The 24,838-nt window shown below is 32.5% G+C and overlaps 1 protein-coding gene across 1 annotated transcript in view; it reads left to right on the forward strand.

Moving 5' to 3' along the window:
- Spmip7 (sperm microtubule inner protein 7) overlaps window positions 1-24,838 on the forward strand; it is a 64,147-nt gene that overhangs the window by 2,741 nt on the left and 36,568 nt on the right. Inside the window, exon 3 of the mRNA XM_077796443.1 lies at window positions 9,464-9,561. Coding sequence (XP_077652569.1) covers window positions 9,464-9,561 — 98 coding nt within the window. The remainder of the gene's footprint in view (window positions 1-9,463; window positions 9,562-24,838) is intronic.

A 24,838-nucleotide genomic window follows, 5' to 3' on the forward strand; every position in this document is an offset into this window, starting at 1 on the left:
AGCAAGCCTCCTTATAGAAGTCTCTCACTTAAAAACAATAATTTACTGATGGTTGTTAAACGGGTCACAGGAGCTCAAATTAAGTGGGAACAAATGTGAAAGTTAATTTGGGGGTACAGTAAGAACAGAGATAAAGAGAAGCATCCCCTGCATAAATAGCTTTACAGGACCAGAACCAGGATTCATGACCTCTTACTGACATGTGCTACGTGGTTTTTCTGTAAGAGTTCCACTATATAACCACAGGCCTGGGCCCAGAAGTTTGGCGAGAATTAGCCCCAAAGGAAACCCTCAGGGACTTTTTCCTGTATTAAAATATGTCTGATAGACAGGGAGGGGGAAAAAAAGGCTTTGAGTATGTGAAAAGGAAAAGGCCAAATGACATAGCAGGAAGTGCTTGAATTGCTCTAATGTCAAAGATGGCAATACCTTGCCATGGCTTTGTTTCAGCACCCAACCAGACTGGAAGTTACCATGTGTTAGTATGGTAGGGATTCGTGGTTTCTGCCCTTTCTTCCTGGAGAAAGGCCATACAAGAAACCAGGAGAGGATAGGAATAAAGGAAAAAGTAATCAAAATGAAAATCCCCACAAGATAACTCCTCAGCCCTACCATCCACAGACTGTTAGGCCAGAAGGAAGAATTTTAAGAGATTTAAGCATGAGAGTTTTGATTTTAATTTATACTCATTGTGGTTTTAGCATTTAGACTCATAGAAATTTCTGAGTTATAGAATTTTTCTATAAAAAGTATAAAAACTGCAACAGCCTATCTTAAGAATCATTCTATATTCCATTGGAAATACCATCTATGGAAATATTGTATTACTGAGAATCAAATGTACTTATATCTACAAATGACAAATACTGTCTTAAGTGCTAAAAATGTTTACGTATTGGCAATGAGGGAAATACCGATAGTTCATCTCACCGACCCAATACATTCTTACTGATTAAGAACTACAGATTCTTTTCTAGTCTATCAAGAAAGGAGCTTGAACTCAACCTTTGCTAACATTTCAATGCATAATACTATATTTATTCTAAGGTAACTAAAGTCATTCTTCTCATTTAATTCAAGAATGGCATTTACCTTGTAAGCTGAAAACTCCAGTTTAGTATAATTTTAAAGGCAATATTGTCAATTTGTGTATGTTCTTCTCAGAGTGGACTCTTAAAACATTACTCCAAGAAGTTTAAGTTGAAGAAGTAGTTTGGTAAGCTACCAAATTACTGAAGTGTTGTTAAAAAGTCTTTGGCTCATCTGGTCTGTGTGTTTTACTGTTTGAATCAGTACCATAGGAATTCAGAGAATAGGCTCTAGGATTATGGCTATCTACTCTTTACACCTGCAATTCTCTTTATACCCATATATCCTTATTAAAATTCACATAATAATACTTCATAGTATAAGAAGTATTTGATATAATTCATGTAAAATATTTGAAGTAAGAAAGGAAACATAAGGTCAGATAGTACAATTTTTATTCACTTCTTACAAAAATTGAGGATAATAGTACTTATAAAAGTGTAAGAATTAAATGAATTAGGACAAATAAAATTCCTAGTAAAATTCCTAGAACCTGGTAAAGGACTCAGTCCATAGTAAATATTATTATTATTAACCATAAACAGTTTCAAAGAATAATACTTGGGGATTGGTTATAATATTTGTTTTAGAGTTTAAATGACTTTGTAGATCCTAGAAATAATTATTAATTTTAAATGGTACATTTAAATTTCTGATAAGCAATATCTCACAATTAATCACATCGCATACCAGTATGCCTTTCAGTTAACTTTCACAAATATCAAAATAAGATCATAAAAACTTTTATTTCTGACTTCTTGTCCTATGCCAACCCTGTCTAAACCTTTAACTGGGTTCAGTACATCCTTTCTGTTCTGGTTTGACTCTTATCCACTCGAATCAACTGTACTAAACTTATTCTAATTGTATTCAAAGGCTGTTTTAGACGTTGCCTATCATTGTAGCAGATAGCTCAGTCTTTCCTACCACAGAGAAAGTAGAGGTGATCTATTATCACCTCCTTGATTTTCCTCCCATTTGCCTCCTGATAGCAATATTTGTACCTTTAAATGTGCCTTTTTTCTTTTTAAAGCCATTATCTTAGCTCAAGATATTATAATAAAATACCAAAGATTGGATGGATAAATCAACAGACATTTATTTCTCAAAATTCGGGAGACTGGGATATCAAAGTTAAAGGAATAAATACATTCAGTTCTTGGTGAAGGTCCTCTACCTGGTTTACAGAGGCTGCCTTTATCCTGTGTCCTCAGATAGCAGAGAGAAAGATCTAGTTTTTTATCCTTAAAAGGAAACCAATTATATTGTGGTAGTCTGACCCTCTTTACCTCATCTTAATCTAATTACTTCCCAAAGACCCCAACTCCAACTAATATCACCCTGGGGGTTACAATTTCAACATTTGAATTTGAAGGGACACAAAAAATTGCTCCATAACAACCATCTTACCATTTTGAAGTATATGGTTCATTGGTATTAAGTATATTCACAATGTGCAAACATCACTACCATCGATCTCAAGAACATGCTTCATCTTGCAAAACTGAAACTCTATATCCATTCAGGAATGACTGTGTAATTCCCTCTACCCATGAACACTGGCAGCCACCATTATATTTTCTGGCATTGTTGATTTGACTACTTTAGTTTTATTGTGTAAGTAAAATCATACAGTATTTATCTTTTGTGACTGACTTATTTAGTTTAGTATAACATCCTCAAGTTTCATCCATGATGTAGCATGTGTCAGAAATTCCTTCCTTCTCAAAGCTGCATAATATTCTATTTTATCTATGTACTACATTTTATTTACCAATTCACCCATCAATGTATAAATGGAAAGCTTTACCTTTTGGTTGTAATAAATGATACTGCCATGATTATGATTTTGCAAATTTCTTTTTGACACCTGGTTTTAAGTGGGGGGAGGCAGTCCTCTTTAAAACCCAGAAATAGAAATGCTGAATCATATGGCATTCTATTTTTAACTTGTTAGAAACTACCATACCATTTTCTGTTGGGCTGCATTATTTTTTTTACCATTAAAAATGCACAATTCCAGTTCCTTGAATTTATGGACTAACTCCTACTTGACCACAGTGCATAATCCTTTTAATGTGATGTTAACTATTGTTTGATAGTATTCCATGAAGAATTTTTGCATCAACATTTATCAAAGATATTTGGAATTTTCTTTACCTGTAGTGTCTTTGTCTGATTTTGATATTAATATAATGTTGGTCTTACATAATAAATTTAAAATGTATTCCTTTTCAATTTATTTGAAAGGTTACAAGGAAGATTTGTACTAATTCTTTAAATGTTTGGTAGGATTCACCAATGAAGCCATCTATTCCTAGGCTTTTATTTATTTTTTGTTTAGTACTGATTCTGTCTTTTTACATAGTTCATAGTTTCTGTTTCTTCGTGATTCAGTTTGGGTGAGTCATGTGTGTCTCTAGGACCTTCATCCATTTCATCTAGGTAACCCAGTTTCTTAGTGCACAATTATTCACAGAACTCTTTTACAATCATTTTTGTTTCTGTAAAACCAATTGTAATGACTCCTTCATTTCTGGATTTAGTTTTTGGATTCTTTTCATTTTTACTTTGTCAATCTTGCTAAATGTTTGTCAACTTTGATGATTTTTTTTCAAAGAACAAAATTTTGGTTTCATTGATTTTCTCTGTTGTGTTTCCATTTTTATTTTTTAATACATGCTCTAATTTTTGTTATTTTCTTTTTCTATGGGATCATTTTGCTCCTCTTTGTCTCACTTCTTTTTTTTTAATTTTTTTTTATTTTTTATTTTTTTAAAGAGAGAGTGAGAGAGGAGAGAGAGAGAGAGAGAGAGAGAGAGAGAGAGAGAGAATTTTTAATATTTATTTTTTAGTTCTAGGCGGACACAACATCTTTGTTGGTATGTGGTGCTGGGGATCGAACCCGGGCCGCACGCATGCCAGGCGAGCGCGCTACCGCTGAGCCACATCTCCAGCCCTATCTCACTTCTTTTGAGGTATAAATTTCAGTTTCTTTTAAAAGATTTTCCTTCTGTATTAATGTAGGTATTTATTACTATGACCTTCTCCCTTCTGATTTAGCTGCATTTCATAAATTTTGATGTGTTGTGTTTTCATTTTCATTTGTCTTCATGTATTTCCTGATTTTCTTTCTAATTTCCTCTTTGATCCAAAGAAGACTCTTGTTTAATAGTGTATTGTATAATTTCCACATGTTTCTGAATTTTCCCATTTTATTTATTATTGAGTCCTAGTTTATTTCCATTGTGGTCAGTAAAGGATTTTGGCATCATTTGAGTCTTAAATTTGTTAACACTGATTTTGTGAACTAACATGAAATATCCTGGAAAATGTTTTTTTTTCTTTAGTAAGGATGTATTTTCTGCTGCTGTTGTGTGGAATGTTTTTTATATGTCTCTTAAGCACATCTGTTCTATGTGTTACTTAAATCCTCTGCTTCTTTATTGATTTTCTGTTTGGAGGTTACATCAATTATTGTAAGTGGTATATTGATATATCCTACTAGTACTGTAATGCTATATATTTTTCTTTTAGTTCTGATTCTCTTTATCCTGCTGAGCACTTTATTTGTATGTATATATATATATATATATATATATATATATATATATATATATATAAATGACAGCAGAATGTATTATAATTCATATTACACATATAGAGCACAACTCTTCATATCTCTCCTATAAAAAGTATATTCACACCAATTTGTATCTTAATACATGTACTTTGAATAATGATATCCATCACATTCCACAATCATTTCTAACTCCCTGCCTCCTCCCTTCCCCTCCCACCCCTCTGCCCTATCTAGAGTTCATCTATTCTTCCCATGCTCCCTCTCCCTAACCCACTATGAATCAGTCTTCTTATATCAGAGAAAACATTCAGCATTTGTTTTTTGGGGGGATTGACTTACTTCACTTAGTATTATCTTCTCCAACTCCATCTATTTACCTGCAAATGCCATGATTTTATTCTCTTTTATTGCTAAGTAATATTCCATTATGTCACATTTTTTATCCATTCATCTGCTGAAGGGCATCTAGATTGGTTCCACAGTTTAGGTATTGTGAATTGTGCTGCTATAAACGTTGATGTGGCTGTGTCCCTATAGTATGCTGTTTTTAAGTCCTTTGGATATAGAGAAGCTGAGGCAAATGGTGGTTCCATTCCCAGTTTTCAAATGAATCTCCATACTGCTTTCCATATTGGCCGCACCAATTTGCAGTCCCACCAGCAATGTATGAGTGTACCTTTTCCTCCACATCCTCATCAACATTTATTGTTGTTTATATTCGTAATAACTACCATTCTGGCAGGAGTGAGATGAAATCTTATAGTAGTTTTGATTTGCATTTCTCTAATTGCTAGAGATGATGAACAGTTTTTCATATATTTGTTGATTGATTGTATATCCTTTTCTGAGAAGTGTCTGTTCAGGTCCTTGGCCCATTTATTGATTGAGTTATTTGGTTTTTTGGTGTTTTTATATACCCTAGAGATTAGTGCTGTATTTAATGTGTGAGGGGTAAAAATTTGCTCCCAAAATGTAGGCTCTCTATTCACCTCATAGATTATTTTTTTGGCTGAGAAGAAAATTTTTAATTTGAATCCATCCCATTTCTTGATTCTTGATTTTAATTCTTACACTACAGGAGTCTTACTAAGGAAGTTGGGGCCTAATCCGACACGATGAAGTTTAGGGCCTACTTTTTCTTCTGTAAAATGCACAGTCTCTGGTTTAATTCCTAGGTCCTTGATCCACTTTTAGTTGAGTTTTGTGCATGGTGAGAGATAGGGGTTTAATTTCATTTTATAGCATATGGATTTCCAGTTTTCCCAGCATCATTTGTTGAAGATGCTCTTTTTTCTCCAATGTATGTTTTTGGCACCTTTGTCTAATATAAGATAATTGTAATTTTGTGGGTTAGTCTCTGTGTCCTCTATTCTGCACTATTGGTCTACCAGTCTGTCTTGGTGTGCTGAGAAACTTTATGATAGTTATTTTGAATTTTTGTCAGATAAACACATAACTCCACTTTGTTAGTATTATTCTCTGAAGATGTAACTTTTTCCTTTGTGTGGAAGATCTTTGCCTGATTCTTCATGTTCCTTGAGTCTCTTTGTAGCTAAGACAAAGCAGGCACCACCTCTAGTCTTTGAGAACTGGCTTTGTTAACAAAGACCTCCACTCATCATCCTGATCAGAGTTTCTACCAGTTTTTTCCCTTTCAAGGGAAACTGAAAGATGATAATTTATGATGTTTGCTCTATGCCAAACAGGGGGTGAGCTATGGTTTCTAACACTCAGAATTCCATCTTATTCTCCCAAAGGCAGCTGGACTTTACCAAACCCATTAGAGCTTCAGAGATATTCTGGTTCTTTAGGTATCTCCAGAGAAGTCAAGTGTTGAATCAACTCTTTCTATAATTTATGACTCTGGATCTATGGTACTACCTCTAGATGTAGATCTATGATAAGCTACCAGCCTAATTCATTGTCTCTGTATTCTCCAAGTGTCTAGACTATGCCAGCACCACATAGCTCCAGAATGGTAAGATAGATGGTATTTCTTTGGACAACCCTAAAGAAGGTGGAACACTGGACACCTGGATAAATTGACTCTCTTTGCGGAGATTTTTCATCTGCTCACTTTGTACTAATTATGCAAAGAATCTAGGATTTACTAGCCCAAACTGCCATATTTTTACTCTCCTGGGTCTCTCATTGTGCCAATTCTTTTAGGACTCCCAGATTGATGCAAAAGAAGTCAGTTTTCTGGGGAGCACCCTTGGAAAAGATTTGAGTGCTGGAAGTGGGAACCAACTTCCTTTTTCCCAGAGTAAAACAAGTTAAGGGGTCTCTTGTATGACACTATACTAGAAGATAATAAATGATTTCTTTAAGCTAGTAGGTTTTGGGTGGTTCATTTTTCAGCAGTAGATGCTAAATCACTATGGAAGAAAGGACAGCATCAGAAAAGGACTTTGACCTAAATATGATTATCCTGAAGTGGTAGCTATAATTCCTCATTCTGTTTCCTTCTCCATCTCAGTACAAAAATTACATTTTCTGTTTTGTTTTCCTACTTTCCGCATTTTTCAAAGCAGTTGCTCAAATGACTCCAAATAAGGTGAATGACTAAGAGCTATCCTGCATCTTTTGGAAGAGTGTTTCATTTGCCTATATATGTTTTGGATAGAATTATGCATATGGTTCTCAAAATCAAAATGATTATGTGATTCATCACTACCTTTTTCCCTTTGCCTTGGCCACTCACCACTGCATCTGTATTAGTTTCCTCTTGCTGCTGTAACATATTGTTGCAAACAAATTAGCTGCTTAAAACAATACCCATTAATTATATGAAAATATTGTGGAACAGAAATGTGTATAATCTCAATTGAGTCTTCTGTTTAGGATCTAACCATTCAAGGTGTTATCTTGACTCTTACCTAAAATCTGCTTTCAATCTCATTCAGATCATTTTAGCCTACAGTTCCTTGCATCTGAAGGGTCTTCTTCCTTGTTCAGTGTCAGTCAGGGTACTCTTAAGAGACCCTGGACCTCTGGAGGTCACCCACATCCTCCTTATGTAGCCTTCAAAGTCAGAAATGATATATTAGGCCCTTATGACATTCTAATCTCTCTTATTGGCCCTTCCAAATCCACAAACCATTCATCATCATACACTTGTTCCCCATCTTTTCCTTGAGAATCTCCTGTGCATATTCTATCTTGATATCCTAGTCAAATATTGACCAGGTCATAATTATTATTAAAATGATATATGATCCAGAGTCATATATTATAGAAAGAGTTGATTCAACACTTGACTTTTCTGGAGATACCCAAAGAACTAGAAATTTTGCCCATTCCATTATATTCTTTAATTGTAGTTTTCATCTTTGATGGTTGGTAGTCATTAGAGGTGAGGAAAATGAAGCTCAAAAGAGTTACTAATCTATAGGATCTTGCCTGATTCTTCATTTTCCTTAGCTCTCTTTGTAGCTGTTTGTGTATTAGACAAGGCAGGCACCTCTTTGGTTCCTTAATAACTGGCTTTTTAAAAAAGAAAACCTATACTTATCATCCTGGTCAGAAATTTTATCAATTCTTTCCCTCTGAAGGGAGGCTGAGAGATGTGTATTTATTTTGCTTGCTGTATGTAATTATAAGGTGAATTTTATTTTCCTTCATTAACTCATGTAGACTACTCTGGCACGTAGGCAAGAAAGAACATCCATTATTTGGACCCATGATAAATTAGACTGTTATTGAGCTCCACCAGAGCAGGGATCCACAACTGGACACTGAGCTTCTGTGCTGTCACAGCCATCTCTTGCTATTTCTCTCTCCCATTCTTTCCCATCTTTGTACTGTCCAACTAGCTCCCAAATTCATGCAGCAAAGCTCTAAAGTAGAGGACAAAGTCAGAAGTGTCTTTTATCCCATGGGGTTGGAGAAATAATTGCTATGAAACACCAGAAATACTACCATTATTTTTTGCCTAGAATAGTCTCCTATGCAAACCACAGTAATTTCCCAGCGTTATCAATCTCTCTAACAACCTCCAAGGGCACTTCATCTACGGGTTAAGTTCAAAGCTTTCCTCTGCTGATTTCTGTCTTATTTCTGTTGATTACCTTCCACCATTCCCTGTATACCACTTGATGATCTACCTATAACTAGCATTTTGTAATTCCTTAATGCTGTGATACTGTCACAGGATAGACCTATCATTGCAAATGTTATTTGCCTGCCTATATAATGTATAATATGGGTTTTTCAAATTAGGACCTACTTAATTTTCAAGATAAGACCAGGTGTTATCTTCAAGAAAGTCTCTACTACCATGTCTGAATATTTCATTTGCTCTTGGGTACCTCAAAGTCAGAAACTTTTTTTTTTCATCTTTATATATCCATGACCTTCCACTTTGGGTACAATAAGTACTTTTTGAAGACTGATTTTATATTTTGATGAAATATTTTATATTAGTAGTCTCTTGGGACTTTGATAATCTAGCATTAGCTAAATTAGATGCTTAGTAATCACACTCATTTTATGTTATAATCATCCCCAGAACGTCTACATATACACATGTACAGATTTGTGGTACCCAACAGATCTCTTCCAATAATAAATCAAAAATACTAAATAAGTCTCCAATATTATAATTATACTAACTTACAAGTTCCAGAATTATTCTGCCTTTACTCCTGAGAGATCCAGAAAAGATATTATATAATCCATTACAAATCAATTATCACCATAAAACTTAGGTCTCTAATAGGAAGTAGTGCTGTTAGAAAAGAAATTTCTTCATTATGCTTTTAACCAAAGTACAGGAATTTTGGTTTTCAGGTTGGACAAGCCCACTAAAAGTTACTCCTTTACAACCTCTTCATGAAGGATGCTCAATAAATCACACCTACACATTTGATGAGGATGCAACATGTACAGTAAGACTGTCTTACTATGTGGGATAATACAATATTTCTTATTAGTATATTTTATTATGTGTACTTGGTATTTTATTTCTCAGAAAATGACTACTGTTTATAAAATACTTCTTATATGCCTGACACTGTTTAGACCTGCTCAGTTATTGCATTTTTTATTTTTTATTTTTTGCTTATATTCTGACATACCTATAATATTATAGGGAAGGGATGAGGGAGTAGATGCTGGTTGTTCCCAACCCAAATTCTCTCGACTGGAGAGTGTACATAACCCAAGTAGCAGTGAGTGATGACTATTAAAAGACTAACAAGCACTATCTGATAGACTGTACCCTCCCACAGTATATCATTTGAACACCAACCCTGACTCGATTCATGCTTCTAAATAAGGTAGTATTGTGAGAGAATGGAAAACAAAGACATTTAAAGTATATGCCATAAATGTTTCCTCTACTCAAGATACCATGCACCCATGGAAAATCTTTATGTTTTTCCTCATCCTGTGCAATTTTCTTTTATTAAAAAAATCATGAAATCAGAAATCAGGGTAATTCAGCCTGTTTGGGGATGTTATGAATTCAGAAAAAATACAGAATGTGATTGGAAAGAAAACTAAATTTTGTATTTGTTAGTTTTACTTATTCCATCTTTAAACTCATCAAAAGATTCATTACTTCTATAGGTAATTTCTATTAGAGAAATAAAAGTGAATAAAAAAAGTGAAAATATTGGTGCCCCTTTTTTTTTCATTTAAGCTACAAATTCATGGCAAAGTTCCAAGCCCTGTCTAGTTATTTTAGGATTAGAATTCTAAACTAGTGCTTCTAATGGGAATCTTTACGAGAATATTTATGTAAATTTGTTTTTATTAATGACAAATGAATCTAGATATTTTATTCCAGTAGTGGAAATTTAGTAACATGGGTCAAAATCTCTGGTGACAAAAACAATTAGATTAATATTTAATTTTTTAAAGTAAGAAGTCATAAGGTAGAGATAAAATTGTTATTATTGGAGGGAAATTTCAATTTCCCAACAAGAGCATAAAATTCTAAAATTTAAGCCTGGCACTTAGGGTCACTTTGGCCTTGCAGGAATATATTGTTCCCAAATAAGTAACTGAAATTTTGATTCAAATTTTTGTTAATATCTTAGGATCATAAGTTGAAGCTAATCTATATAGATCACCCATTACTTTTGGCTGATTACTTGTAATTCTGTGGTGTAGAAATAAGGAAAGATCAATAGTATAAATCCCTTGAATACTGTACCATGGCTAAGTCAAGGTAAATGAGAAAACTTAAGTCTTGAACTAAAATGAAGGTGATCCCATATTTCTATTATTCCCAGGAACTAGGCAGAGGCAAATAAAATTCTTCTTTGGAAGAAGATAATATTTTAATAAATCTCAAAGTATTTCTATGAATGACTTTTAAAATATCATGTTTGGCATGCAATTAATAGTATCTAAACAAATAAGGATAAGTTCATCACAAGTGAGTATCAATGAAAATTAGAGAAAACAGAAAGGGATAACACATTGATTACAAAAAATGTAAATATCACATGATACTCATGGATAAAAAGTTGAGCTCACAATTTTCACAAAGAAACTGTAAATTATAAAATATGAAATTAGCAAAGTGGGAGGTAGGGAGAATAGTCCCAGAACTGAAAAACACAATAAATGAAGAACTTGGTTGATGGTTACAATAATAAATGAAACATAGTAGGAAAAGTAGACAAATGATAAATAAGTCAGAAGAAACTATACAATGTCATAATACAATATACAAAAATGTAGAAAATAGAGAAGTAAAAATCAGAAACATAAACAATAGAATGAGAAAAAATAGATGTGCTTATTGGGAAGCTCAAAAAAAGTGAGAATAGGGCAAAAGAGGCATGTGAAGGTACGGTTGTTATATCTATATTTATTTCTGGGGCTCTCGGAAGCACCCTTTCACATTCTCTGCTGTATATTGAGGTCAGAGTGTGGTTCCACACAAGTAAGCCAAAGGTAACAGTGATGATAACATTTGTGACAGTGGCAGAACCAACACCAACGGTATTGGCAGAAAAAGTTTCAAAACAGACACAAGTCATGGAGAACACGAGAATGGAAAGAAATAGAAAATTTCAGAAAGTTTGCCTTTTTGCATATTTTTTTAGTAATTGCTTTAATTGAAATCTGGACATCAGTAGTATCTTTTGTTTGGATGAATATGAAGAAATTTAGGAAATTGAGGCTTACATTATACTATTGGTACTGAAGAATCTTACACTAGGTTTTACTAGCATTTTATTAGGGCATAAATATAGTTCTGCTTCAATGTCATTAGTCCTGTCAGAAGTACTTAAAAACATCTCAATTAGAAGAAAGAATTCCATTGCATCAGATTCTAAGAACAAATAGAGGATAATAATAGAAGCAAGATAATAGATACTAGAAAAAAGAATATCATTTCAGAAAATTATATAGATTGTTATTCTGTGGACCTAGAATCCAAAACACTCCAAAAAAACTGAAGATGCATAAAATATGGAAGCTTATAGGACTCTAAGTGGAAGAGATAGTATATTAGAAAAATTCAGATCCCAATGAAAATTATACCATAATGTCAATCATATAATATACCAACATGATAATAAAAAAGAATATGACCCACAATGCATAAATTTCCGCTACCACTAGAGAAGAATTAAGCACAATTTTTGAAGTAATTGCCTCCAAGATAAAGAAGAACAAATTGGATAGATTACAGAGCAAAATAATCTCAACAGTGATATTTTGCATTGATTGTATCTTCGCTGGTATTTTTTGCCAGCAATTACTAAATTAGTTTCAACCATACTGCTTAAAAACACAAAGCTTAAGATGTTTGTAACATTTATCTACCTAATCAGGAAAAATTCAGAAAAAAAACACAAATATTTCGAGGGAATTTGGAAATAACTATACTTAAATTACATTTCAAAATAAAGGAGTAGTGTGTAAAATATCTCTTAGGACATAAGCAAAATACATGGGCTACTATAGTGCAAAATGATACCTTGCATGTCATATTGGTAATATCACAGCTACAGTCATTAGGCATTTGTTTAAACTTAGAAAACATGCATAATTACTGGTGTTTGAGTATATTTGCACTTTGCTGATTAAGCAACATTTCATCAATACTTTTAATATTAAATTGTTTTTATGAAATAGCCATTAAGGCTCTCTTCATTGGTATTGATTATGAATGTATAAAAAATTACCCTGGTTTTCCTATAAATGAAGTGTGAACTATTTTAATTTTTATGATGAAGGTTTGGTTTTTTATATGATTTGTCTATTCATGGCTAACAAATAGTTTTTTTAGAAACATTTATTTAAAAAAATAAAGTAGGTACAATGTCATATCACTATCACTAAATAGCAATAAATATTTTCCTTTGTGTCAGGGATAGCATTCAATCATTATAATATTGTATTAATAAAGGGTGATTATTTTTTATTAGGATCAAAATCAAACAGACTTTATATTTTACCATGTATACTTCAAACATAGCATTTCAATAATTTCTGCATATGACTCAATACATTAGGTAACCTCCCTCCCCAAATAAGCTGGTAAGAAAGTTGTGATTATTTTGAATCATTAAAATACAGCAATGATTTTGTTGATACAACACTGATATTTATTTGAATAAGAATAATTCATATTGTGGATTCCAGAATACTATTACTTTTATAAAGCAACATTTTTAGAAAAAACTTAGGAGTAACATACCAAAAGAACTCTAATATTCTCTCATTTGGAATTCAATTCCCACTGAAATATATTTCAAAAATGAAGATTAAACTAGACACTTTTAAAAGTTATTTTTATAAAGGAGACACTTTAAATAAATAAAATCAGTGTTTACTCAAAAGTAGGCAAAAACTAAAGAAAATGTTGAGCTATTCATCCATCAACAGAAAAAAGATACAGTTGGTCAGACACATAGGGAGGAATGGAATGTAAAAAACAAAAAGGAACAAGTGTATGGTTAACATTAAAGACTATATCAAAGAAGAGTAAAGCCTTATAGGGTTTAATTACATGCATAGCTAGAATTAAAGTATGAGAATAATTTGGTATGTGTTTAGGGAAAGATCAGTGGCATTCAATGTAAAAGATTCTTCACATTTTGGGGGTCAAGGGTAAAAGTATTAATATTGTTAGTCATTGAAAATATAAGTATTTGTATTATTATTTGTAAGATAAAAACCAAATTAGTAGAAAAAATGATATACAACACTAACAAAATTAATGGAAAATTGATCTAAAGAAAAAAGAGGTAGACATGGTAAAAATATTAAGTAGTGGTTTAAAACTCAGGCGTAATCAGCAAAATAATTTTAAGTTGTGGAACCAAGCTAGATGCCCTTCAGCAGATGAATGGATTAAAAAAATGTGGCATATATACATAATAGAATATTATTCATCATTAAAAGAGAATAAAATCATGGCATTTTCAGGTAAATGGATGGAGTTGGAGTGAAGTTATCCAATCCCCCAAAAAACAAATGCTGAATGTTTTCTCTGATATAAGGAGTCTGCCTCATAGTGGGGTATGGAGGGGGAGCATGTGAGGAATAAACAAACTCTAGATAGGGCAGAGGGGTGGGAGGGAAAGGTAGGGTGCAGGGGGTTAGCAGGATGGTGGAATGTGATGGACGTCATTATCCAAAGTACATGTATGAAGACATGAATTGGTGTGAACATACTTTATATACAAACAGAGATATGAAAAATTGTGCTCTATATGGGTAATAGGAATTGTAATGCATTCTGCTGTCATGTATTTAAAAATAAAATTAATTAAAAAGTAATTTTAAGGGGCCTGGGTTGTGGCTCAGTGGTAGAGCGCTTGCCCAGCATGCGTGAGGCACTGGGTTTGATTCCCTGCACCACATAAAAATAAAAACAAATAAAATAAAGGTATTGTTTCCATCTACAACTAAAAAAATGTTTAAAAAATAATTTTAAGTGTAAGTTTTTAAATGTTCTAGTTAGAAGACAAATTGTAATAATAAATTGAAAAAACACACATATGTACTATTTACTAGAAACTAAAGCTCACATAAAGTTGGCAAATAAAAAATGCAAAAATTATGGGAAAAGGCATGTAAACATACCATTTTTGCAGGAAATATATATTAAAAAGTACCATGTACTGTGTCATAATACAAGTCACCACAAATTGCACATATTTTAAATTGTATAGAGTATGTTATTAGATCACAAGACAATTACGGCTGAACAAAAGACCCTTGCATATTTATATCTGAAAATGCTAAAATATATTTATGAATGGGTTATGAGCCAGAAAACATAAATGAAAAATATTTTGATCAGAATGATAATAAAAATGTTATAGTAAAATGTTTGAAATGCAACTATAATAAAATTTAGAATTCAAATATATTAAATGTATATAACAGAAGAAAACCTAACAACTCAAGAACTAAACAAGAATTCATATCTAGATGTTAGGAGAACTTGGAAAAATCAATTTAAAAAAATAGATGGAAGAAAAAATAAAGGAATGACAAACATATATATCACCAATGTCATAGTTGGTTTTTTGAAAAATAATTCAATAAATATTTGCCACGACCGATGAAGAAAAATAAAAAATATACCTTTGAGGGATACAAATATAATTTTATCTGCACAGAACTGGGCCCCTTAAATAGCCTTTAAAGCAAGGCATAACAAAAAAAAAATACGAGACAAAAAAATCTTTATCACAAATAAAAGAAAGAAAATTCTAAACTTCAAATTACCACAAGTAAAAAAAAAGAAAACACAAAATCCTAACGAAGCAGGTCTTAAACTCTCAACAGGAACCTTTTGTGGAAAACAAGAACAGTTTTGGAAAAATTAAATGAAAGATAAAGGAGAACTTTCAGTCTAGTATAGACTTAAAACCCACTGAGAGAAAGATACATCTACTAAGTCTGCAGGAAGAGGTTAAAAGTGCATGATCTGAAGTGAAAGGCATTGAAAGGAATTGACTATACACAAGGAAGATAAAGACAACAGGAAAGACTGTGACTCTTTGGAGGTTGGGTTGTGATGGAAAAAACACAATATTAACTATCCTGAACGAGAAAACAAAATAAAATAACTTGAGGTTATGCAAACCCTCCAGTAAATACCAACAAAGAAAAAAAAAGTTTATTAAAGAAATTCTGTTTTTGCTACACTGACAGAAGAGGGCACCATTGCATTAAGAATACTGTAAACTATACCATCTCTATAAAGCAAATAGAAGAAAATGAAATAAATCTATTCAAAGCAAATACAAAGAAATGACAACCAAAAAACAAGAATTAAAAGATTTTGGTGAAGAAAATTACTCCCCAGACCACCTGTAAAACAAAGGCAGTATTATAATACATTACTACAAATTGAATCACATATTTTCAAACAAACATTTGAGGCTATAAAAGTCTGCCTTCATAGAGAAACTCAAAATTGAATAAAAATAAAATGGTCAGTAAAAAATAAAAGGAAAAAAGTCATCTTAGAAAATAATTATTACATGATACAAGAGAAAAGCGATTAGATTAAAAACTTAACAACATGGGGCTGGGGATGTGGCTCAAGCGGTAGCACACTCACAAAGATGTTGTGTCCGCCGAAAACTAAAAAATAAATATTAAAGTTCTCTCTCTAGAGCTCTCTCTCTCTAAAAAAAAAAGAAAAAAACTTAACAGAAGTTGAAGAAAGATAAGAAAGGATCCAACAGGATGAAAATGAAATAAAGAATTAGTTAAATGTGTCAGGAAATGGTCGAAGCAGAAAACAGGCACAGAAGAAACAGTGTACATTATAATCAGAGCCTTTGGAGAAGAACAAAAAATAACTGATGGAATGTGATTAATATTTCAAAATTAGTACTAATGTTATTTTCTCAAACTTAGCATGATCAATATTTGGGGCTGCAAAATTCTCTGTTATGGAGAATGGCCCTGTGTAACCTAGGAGGATTTGCAGCATTCCTGACCTCTATCCACTAGATACATGTAGCACATATGAAGCGAATGAAATTTCCTACTCAAAGATCTAGGAAATGACTAACAAACAAAAGGAAATTACAAAGAAAGAAAGAAAAAATAAGACAAGTAATACAGCTGAGGAGTAATACAGTATTTTTTTTCCTGTATTAAACAAATAGAAAATTGGACACATTTTAAGAAATAATGGATCCCAGAAACTAAACAAAAGGCAGTGAAGGACTGGGATCTCTAAGAAAAGGAAAATAACAATGTGAGCCCTAAAATCATACCTGCTCAATATCTGAAGGCAATATCTAAGCCACAGTCCAGGAAAGAAAAAATCTAAGCATAGCTTTACATTCTTGCTGAGTTGAATAGACAAAGATCAGAGTTCTGGAAGATCATGGCATCCAGAAATTGCAAGGTATTATGCCAGGAAAGAGGAAGTTACAGAGAGAGGTAGGTTAATGGTGAATGGGCATCTTTGGAGATCTGCAGAGGAGATTGCTCACACCTTTCACTAAGTACCCATCTCTGCATAAAGAAGAGGAAACTCAAAAACTGTGGAAAAAAATTCACTATCACTCCCTGAAAGCAAGACAAGAGAAGAAGTTCCACAAACTAGAGTTGAAAAAACTTTGTAAGATATGAAAACATCCAATAGAATCTCCAAAGGATATCACCTTGTTGCTGGGCTTAACTAGCCCTACTTTAAATATTGCTCTGAACTTGTTCTACAAAGTTAAAAGTAAGCCTAAAAAGCCTCTAATTGATTCCAATTCTTAACTACATGTGTGAAAGAAAAATCCAAAACTATTTAAATACTAAAACAGTCCCTAGCAATCAAAATCCTGAAGTCTAAGATAGGTTTTCAGAAAAAAAAATATTTTTCACAAAAAATAAGTAAGCAGGAAAATATTAGCCATTCAGGAGAAAAATCAATCAAAACTGGAAGTCCCAGAAGTAAGCTTAAGCAGATAATGATGCATTCAAACAGCTATTACAAACAGGTTCCCCACAGTGAGGATGGTAAAGAAAATAATAACCAAGGTGAGAAAAACAGATGATATAGTGGAGTCTTCAAAAGGACTTAGAGAAATGAAAAGCTGTATCTAAAAGGAAAGAAAAATCAGAAACTGTACATATGAGACACATCAACTGAATATACCTGAGCTGAAATACAGAAAGAAAATGTAACTTAAATAAATGAAGCATCAGTTATTTGCAAAACAGTACTCTTAACACACGTGTGTTGGAGTCCAAGAATAAAGGGAGATAGAAAAAGTATTTGTTAAAATAATTGCCCCAATTGTTCCTAATTGATGGAATTTTTAAACCTACTGGCACAAAGAGTTCCACAAATGCCAATCTGTATAAAAATAAATAAAATAATTAATCACATCAATCAAAGCACATCAATCACATTGTTGAAAAACAGTTGAAGACTGAAAAATCTTTTAAAAAGCTTTTAAAAATGTACAAAAGAACACATAAAACATGTAAAAGGGTGACATAAGCTACTTATCAGAATCTGTGCCTGTCAGACAAAAATGAAGACCTATATATACCTCCTATACTTCTATAAGTAACTCCTACATGTAACTCCCCCAAAAGAAATCAACTAAGAACACTTTAACCAGCAACAAAAAAGTTCAAAATTGAAGTCAACTTAGACATCATCATTTCAAAAAAAAAAAAAAACAAAGCTGAAAGAAAATATTGCCAGGACACCTGACAGAGGTCTTTAGATAAAAAAAATAAATAATACACAATTGAAATTTTAGCTACAAAATGGAGTGCAATTGATGTTATCAGAATTGAGAGAGACAGGAGGATATTTTTCACTTTAAAGTTCCTTACAATATCACTGTTTAAAGCAATAAGAATAGCAATCTATTTGGTGGCTACACCATATATAGAACTCAACTGTATAGTAATAACACAAGGGACATTGAGATAAAAAAGGGGATTTGCTGTTATAATTTGTTATACTACTTGTGAAATGGTATGATATTATACAGTAAACCCTAGAGTTAAAGGTATGCATTGCAAAATAGGAATATTGTATATTCTATAGTGGCACCAACAGCAGCAAAGAAAAACAAAGAGGTATAGGAGGTATATATAGGAAGTATGGGAGGTAAAATGGAATTTAAAAAGAAAAATCATTCTTAACTAACCCAAACTTGACCCAAAAGGAAAAAAAAAAGCAGGTGAAACAGAGAACAAAGGCAGACTCAAACCAAATTGTGTCAGTTATTTTATTAAACATAACTTAAGATAATTAAATTAAAAATAAGAAATTATGTTGAACGAAAACACTCAAGACCCATCTATATCCTGACTATAAGAAAACCACCTGAAATGTAAATAGAAGCTAAAATTAAAATGTGAAAATATATATCATGCAAATACTAGTCAAAAGAAAGCAGAAGTAACTATAATAATATCAGACAAAGTAAATTTAGAACAAGGAATTTTACTGGGGACTCAGAAAGATATTTCACAACAATAAAAAGGTCAATTCATAAAGTAGATACATACCTAATAACAGAGTTCAAAATATGTGCAACAGAACTGAAAATCAAATCCATTAGTTATCATGGAGATTTCAAAACACCATTCTTGGTAATTGATAGAAAAGGTAGAAAGAAAAAAATGGGATATAAAATATATGAAAAATATTATTAGTTAACTTAGTCATAATCAAAATTATAATGCAGGCAAAACTATCAAATATGAAAGAATATTTGCAGATATAAGAAAAGGGGATACCACTCATTAGTAATCTTCATTAAAAGCATAATCTGAAATACACATTTGTTCAAAATGGTGAAGTAAGAAACCGAATTTCTAAGGAAAGAGCAAGACGCAAGAGAAGAACAGGCAGATATGAAAGGGAACCAGTTGTAATTCTATAAATGAAAGTTTCCTATGTGGCAGAGTGAGCATCTAAGAGAAAAACTCTCCCTCAGCCACAAACTCTGATGGAATACAAATTCATCTGCCAAAAGCCTCTGGTGGTAGAACCAAATTTGGCAGATTTGAGAAAGGAGTTGAAATGTGAGAAAAGGTCAAGAACAAGATGAGTTTCCCATTTGGGGAGACTTTTGCTTTCAGAAAACAGAAGTAGTCAAATTTCTGAGGAAAGGCCTATCTTTCTGGTCTAAAAAGAAACTAACAGAGCATTAAATAACTACATGGCCACAAGGGACAAATGAGAGTCAGGCAGGAGTAAGAGGGAACTATACATCTGTGTGTGAACTCTGCCCCAGTCTCTGATGGTCTCCTGAAAGATCTTTGTCAGAACAGACTCCATGCACTTAACCTTAAAGGAAAACAAAGTGGGAGGGTTGTGTTCCTCCTAGAGGCTCCAGAGGAGAATCCATTTTCTTGTCTTTTTCAGTCTGCCTACATTCTTTGGTTCAAGGCCCTATGTTCATCTTCAAAGCTAGCAATGGTAGATGGGATCCTCTTATCATGTAACAAGACTGTGACCTGCTGTTCTGCCCCAGTCTTCTACTTTTATGAGTCTTATGATTAAATTGTGCCCATATGCCCATATGAATGCCTAGGACAATTTTCCCATTTGAAGGTCACTTGAATAGCAAATTTAATTCTATCTGAAAATGAATTCCCATTTACCATGTGACAGCATATTCACAGTTTCTAGGGATTATGACACAGATATATTTGGGGACCTATATATACTTAGTATATTAAAATGCTTACTAAAGAAATTTTTAAGTAAAGAAATGGGGAAAATGATTGTCAACAGATGTGTCCTATAAGAAATTTGTGAGCAAAAGAAAGACAATCTTTTCCTTTTAATGCCTTTAAATAAAGTATACATTACTATTTAAAACAAAGTATAACATTGGCATCTGCAAGTTTTGTAGATACAGTACATATGACAGGTGTAGAGTAAGGAGAGATAGACTGTGGTAAATGAACTATAGTTGCAATATTTGTTCATAATATGTGAAGTGATACAGTATTAACTATAAGTAGACTGTGGATTCTGGTTAAAGAATATATATTGTTACCTCTAGAACAGCTGTTAAAATGTCATATAAAGAGATACAGTAAGAGCCAACTGAAAATTTAAAATGGAATTCACTTTTTAAAGACAAATATATATTGCAAAAGAAGGAAGCCAACAGGGAATAGAGGAATAGAAATATAGGGAACAACCAGAAAGCCAGTAATAAAGTGCTAACTTAATCCAAATATAACAATAGTTAAAATAAATGGTAAAACACTAAAGATCCCAACTGAAAGGCACAGGGTGCCAGAAAGAATAATAAAGCAAGAGACAACTTTATGGTATGTTCAAGAGGCACACTTCAAATATATATAAATACATAAATACATTTAAAATGAACTAGTGGAAAATATTGACAATGTAAACATAGCATAAATAGGCTGTAGTATTTATTTTAGGATCAAATAAATTTCAATACAGAATATTATAAGTTATGAATTATATAAATTATAAAGCATCATCTATCTTCTCAATAAAGCCTAATAATTATAAATATATGTGCACATATTAGCAAAGTTAAAAATATGTGATGCAAAAACTAATTGATCCAAAGAGGAGAAAGAGACATTTCAGTTTTTTAGCATCTGTTTCTGGTTGATCAAACTAGACATAAATCTAAACAACACATTAATCACCTTCAAGTAAGTGATACTTTTAGAATACTGTACCCAAATATATTCAATAAATATTATTTTCAAATGCACATGACATGTTCACTACTATAGATAATATGTCAGAGAATAAAACCATCTTATAATACATTTAAAAGTATTGAGATAATTACACATGTGTTATCAAACCACAACAAATTTTACTTAAAAATCAGTTACCTTGCTGGACTAGGTGGTGCACACCTATTTTTTTATGTCTCTGATTGTACACAAAGTAGAGTCACACCATTCATATCTTCATACATATACTTGGGATAATGATGTCTATCTCATTCCACTGTCCTTTCTACCCCCATGCCCCCTCCCCCTCCTACCCCTTTGCCCTATCTAAAGTTTCTCCATTCTGCCCATGCTCCTCCCGCCCCATCCCCATTATGGATCAGCATCCACATATCAGAAAAAACATTTGGTATTTGTTTCTTGGGGACATTGGCTTATTTTACTTAACATGATATTCTTCAATTCCATCCATTTACCTGCAAATGCCATGATTTTATATATATATATATATATATATATATATATATATATATATATATATATAAAATCACAGTTTCTTTATCCATTCATCTACTGAAGGGCACCTAGGTTGGTTCCACAATTTAGCTATTGTGAATTGTGCTGCTATAAACATTGATGTGGCTGTGTTACTATAGTATGCTGTTTTTAAGTCCTTTGGGTATAAACCGAGGAATAGAATAGTTGGGTCAAATGGTGGTTCCATTCCAAGTTTTCCAAGGAATCTCCATACTGTTTTCCATATTGGTTGTACCAATTTGTAGTCCCACCAGGAATGTATGAGTGTGCCTTTCTGCCCATATCCTTGCCATAACTTATTGTTGTTTGTATTTATAATAGCTGCCATTCTGGCTGGAGTGAGATGAAAGCTTAGAGTAGTTTTGATTTGAATTTCTCTAATTACTAGAGATATTGAACATTTTTTTATATATTTGTTGACTGATAGTATATCCTCTTCTGAGAAGTGTCTGTTCAGTTCATTGGCCCATTTATTGATTAGGTTATTTGGTTTTTTTGGTGTTAAGATTTTTGTGTTCTTCATATATCCTAGAGATTCATGCTCTATCTGATGTATGTGTGGTAAAACTTTGCTCCCATTCTGTAGGCTCTCTATTCACCTCACTGATTATTTCTTTTGCTGAGAAGAAGCTTTTTAGTTTAAATCCATCCCATTTATTGATTCTTGATTTTATTTCTTGTGCTATAGAAGTCTTATTAAGGAAATTGGGGTCAAATCCACATGATGAAGATTTTGGCCTACTTTTTGTTCTATTAGGTGTAGGATCTCTGGTTTAATTCCTAAATTCTTGATCTACTTTGAGTTTTCTTCATGGCAAGAGACAGGGGCTTAATTTCATTTTGTTGCATATGGATTTCCAGTTTTCCCAGCACCATTTATTGAAGAGGCTATCCTTTCTCCAATATATGTTTTTGGAACATTTGTATGATATGAGAAAACTGTATTTATGTGCATTTGGCTCTGTGTCCTCTGTACTGTACCATTGGTCTACAAGTCTATTTTGGTGCCAATATGATGCCATTTTTGTTACTATTACTCTGTACTATAAAGTCTGGTATAGTGATGCCACCTGCTTCACTCTCTTTCTTAATGATTACTTTAGCTATTCTGAGTCTCTTGTTTTTTCAGATGAATTTTATGACTGCCTTTTCTATTTTTATAAGGAAAGTCATTGGGATTTTGATTGGAATTGCATTAAATCTGTATAACGCTTTTGGTAATTTGGTCATTTTGACAATATTAATTCTGCCTATCTAAGAACAAGGGAGATCTTTCCATCTCCTAAGGTCTTTTTAAATTTCTTTACATTCTTTAATTTCCATTGTAGAGGTCTTTAACCTCTTTTATTATGTTGATTCCCAAGTGTTTTATGTATTTATTTATTGAGACTATTTTAAATGAGGTAGTTTTCCTAGTTTCTCTTTCAGAGGATTTGCCACTGATGTACAGAAATGCTTTTGATTTATGGATGTTGATTTTATATCTTGCTACTTTGCTGAATTCATTTATTAGTTATAGAAGTTTTCTGGTGGAATTTCTTTTTTTGGATCTCTTAGGTGTAGAATCATATCATTGGTAAATAGTGAGAGTTTGAGTTCTTCTTTTCCTATCTGTGTCTATTTAATTTCTTTCGTCTGTCTTATTGCTCTGGCTTGAGTTTCAATAACTATGTTAAATAGCAGTGGTGAAAGTGGGCATCCCTGTCTTGTACCAGTTTTTAGAGGGAATGCTTTCAATTTTTCTCCATTTAGAATGATGTTGGCCTGGGACTTAGCATAGATAGCTTTTACAATGTCAAGATATGTTTCTGATAGCCCTAGTTTTTCTAGTGTTTTTAACATGAAGCTATGCTGTATTTTGTCAAATGCCTTTTATCTATTGAAAGGATGACATGATTCTTATCTTTAAGTATATTGATATGATGAATTACATTTATTGATTTCCATAAGTTGAACTAACAACCTTGCATCCCTGGATGAACCCTACTTGATTGTGGTATACTATCTTTTTGATATGTTTTTTATTCAATTTGCCAGAATCTTATTGAGAATTTTTTTCATCTATGTTCATTAGATATATTTGTCTGAAGTTTTCTTTCTTTGATGTGTCTTTGTCTAGTTTTGGAATCAGGGTGATATTGGCCTCATAGAATGAGTTTGGAAGTGTTTCCTCTTTTTCTATTTCACAAAATAATTTGAGGAGTATTGGTATTAGTTCTTCTTTGAAAGTCTTGTAGAACTCAGCGGTGTATCCAGCTGGTCCTGAGCTTTTCTTGGTTGGCAGGCTTCTGATGGCATCTTCTATTTCGTTGCTTAAAATTGATCTGTTTAACTTGTGTATATGATCCTGATTCAGTTTGGGCAAATTATATTACTCTAGAAATTTGTCAGTGCCTTTGATATTTTCTATTTTATTGGAGTACAAATTTTCAAAATAATTTCTAATTATATTCTGTAGCTCTGTAGTATCCGTCATGATATTTCATTTATCAATACCAATGTTAGTAATTTGTTTTCTCTCTTCTTCTCTTTGTTAGCATGGCTAAGGATTTATCAATTTTATTTATTTTTTAAAAGAACCAACTTTTTTGTTTTGTCAATTTTTAAAATTGTTTCTTTTGTTTCAATTTCATTTATTTCAGCTCTGATTTTAATTATTTCCTCTCTTCTACTGCTTTTGGTGTTGATTTGTTCTTCTTTTTCTAGGGCTAGGAGATGTAATGTTAGGTCATTTATTTATTGACTTTTTCTTCTTTTAAAAAATGAATTCCATGCAATGAACTTTCCTCTTAATACTGCCTTTATAGTGTTAGAGAGTTCAATATGTTGTATCAGTGTTCTCATTTACCTCTAAGAATTTTTAAATCTCATCTTTGATGTCTTTTGTAACACATTGTTCATTTAATAGCATATTATTTAGTCTTCAGGTGGTGGAGTACTTTCTAGTTTTTATTCTATCATTGATTTCTAATTTCATTCCATTATGGT

This window comes from Urocitellus parryii, chromosome 3 (assembly GCF_045843805.1).
Source record: "Urocitellus parryii isolate mUroPar1 chromosome 3, mUroPar1.hap1, whole genome shotgun sequence".
In the NCBI taxonomy this organism is placed as follows: domain Eukaryota; kingdom Metazoa; phylum Chordata; class Mammalia; order Rodentia; family Sciuridae; genus Urocitellus; species Urocitellus parryii.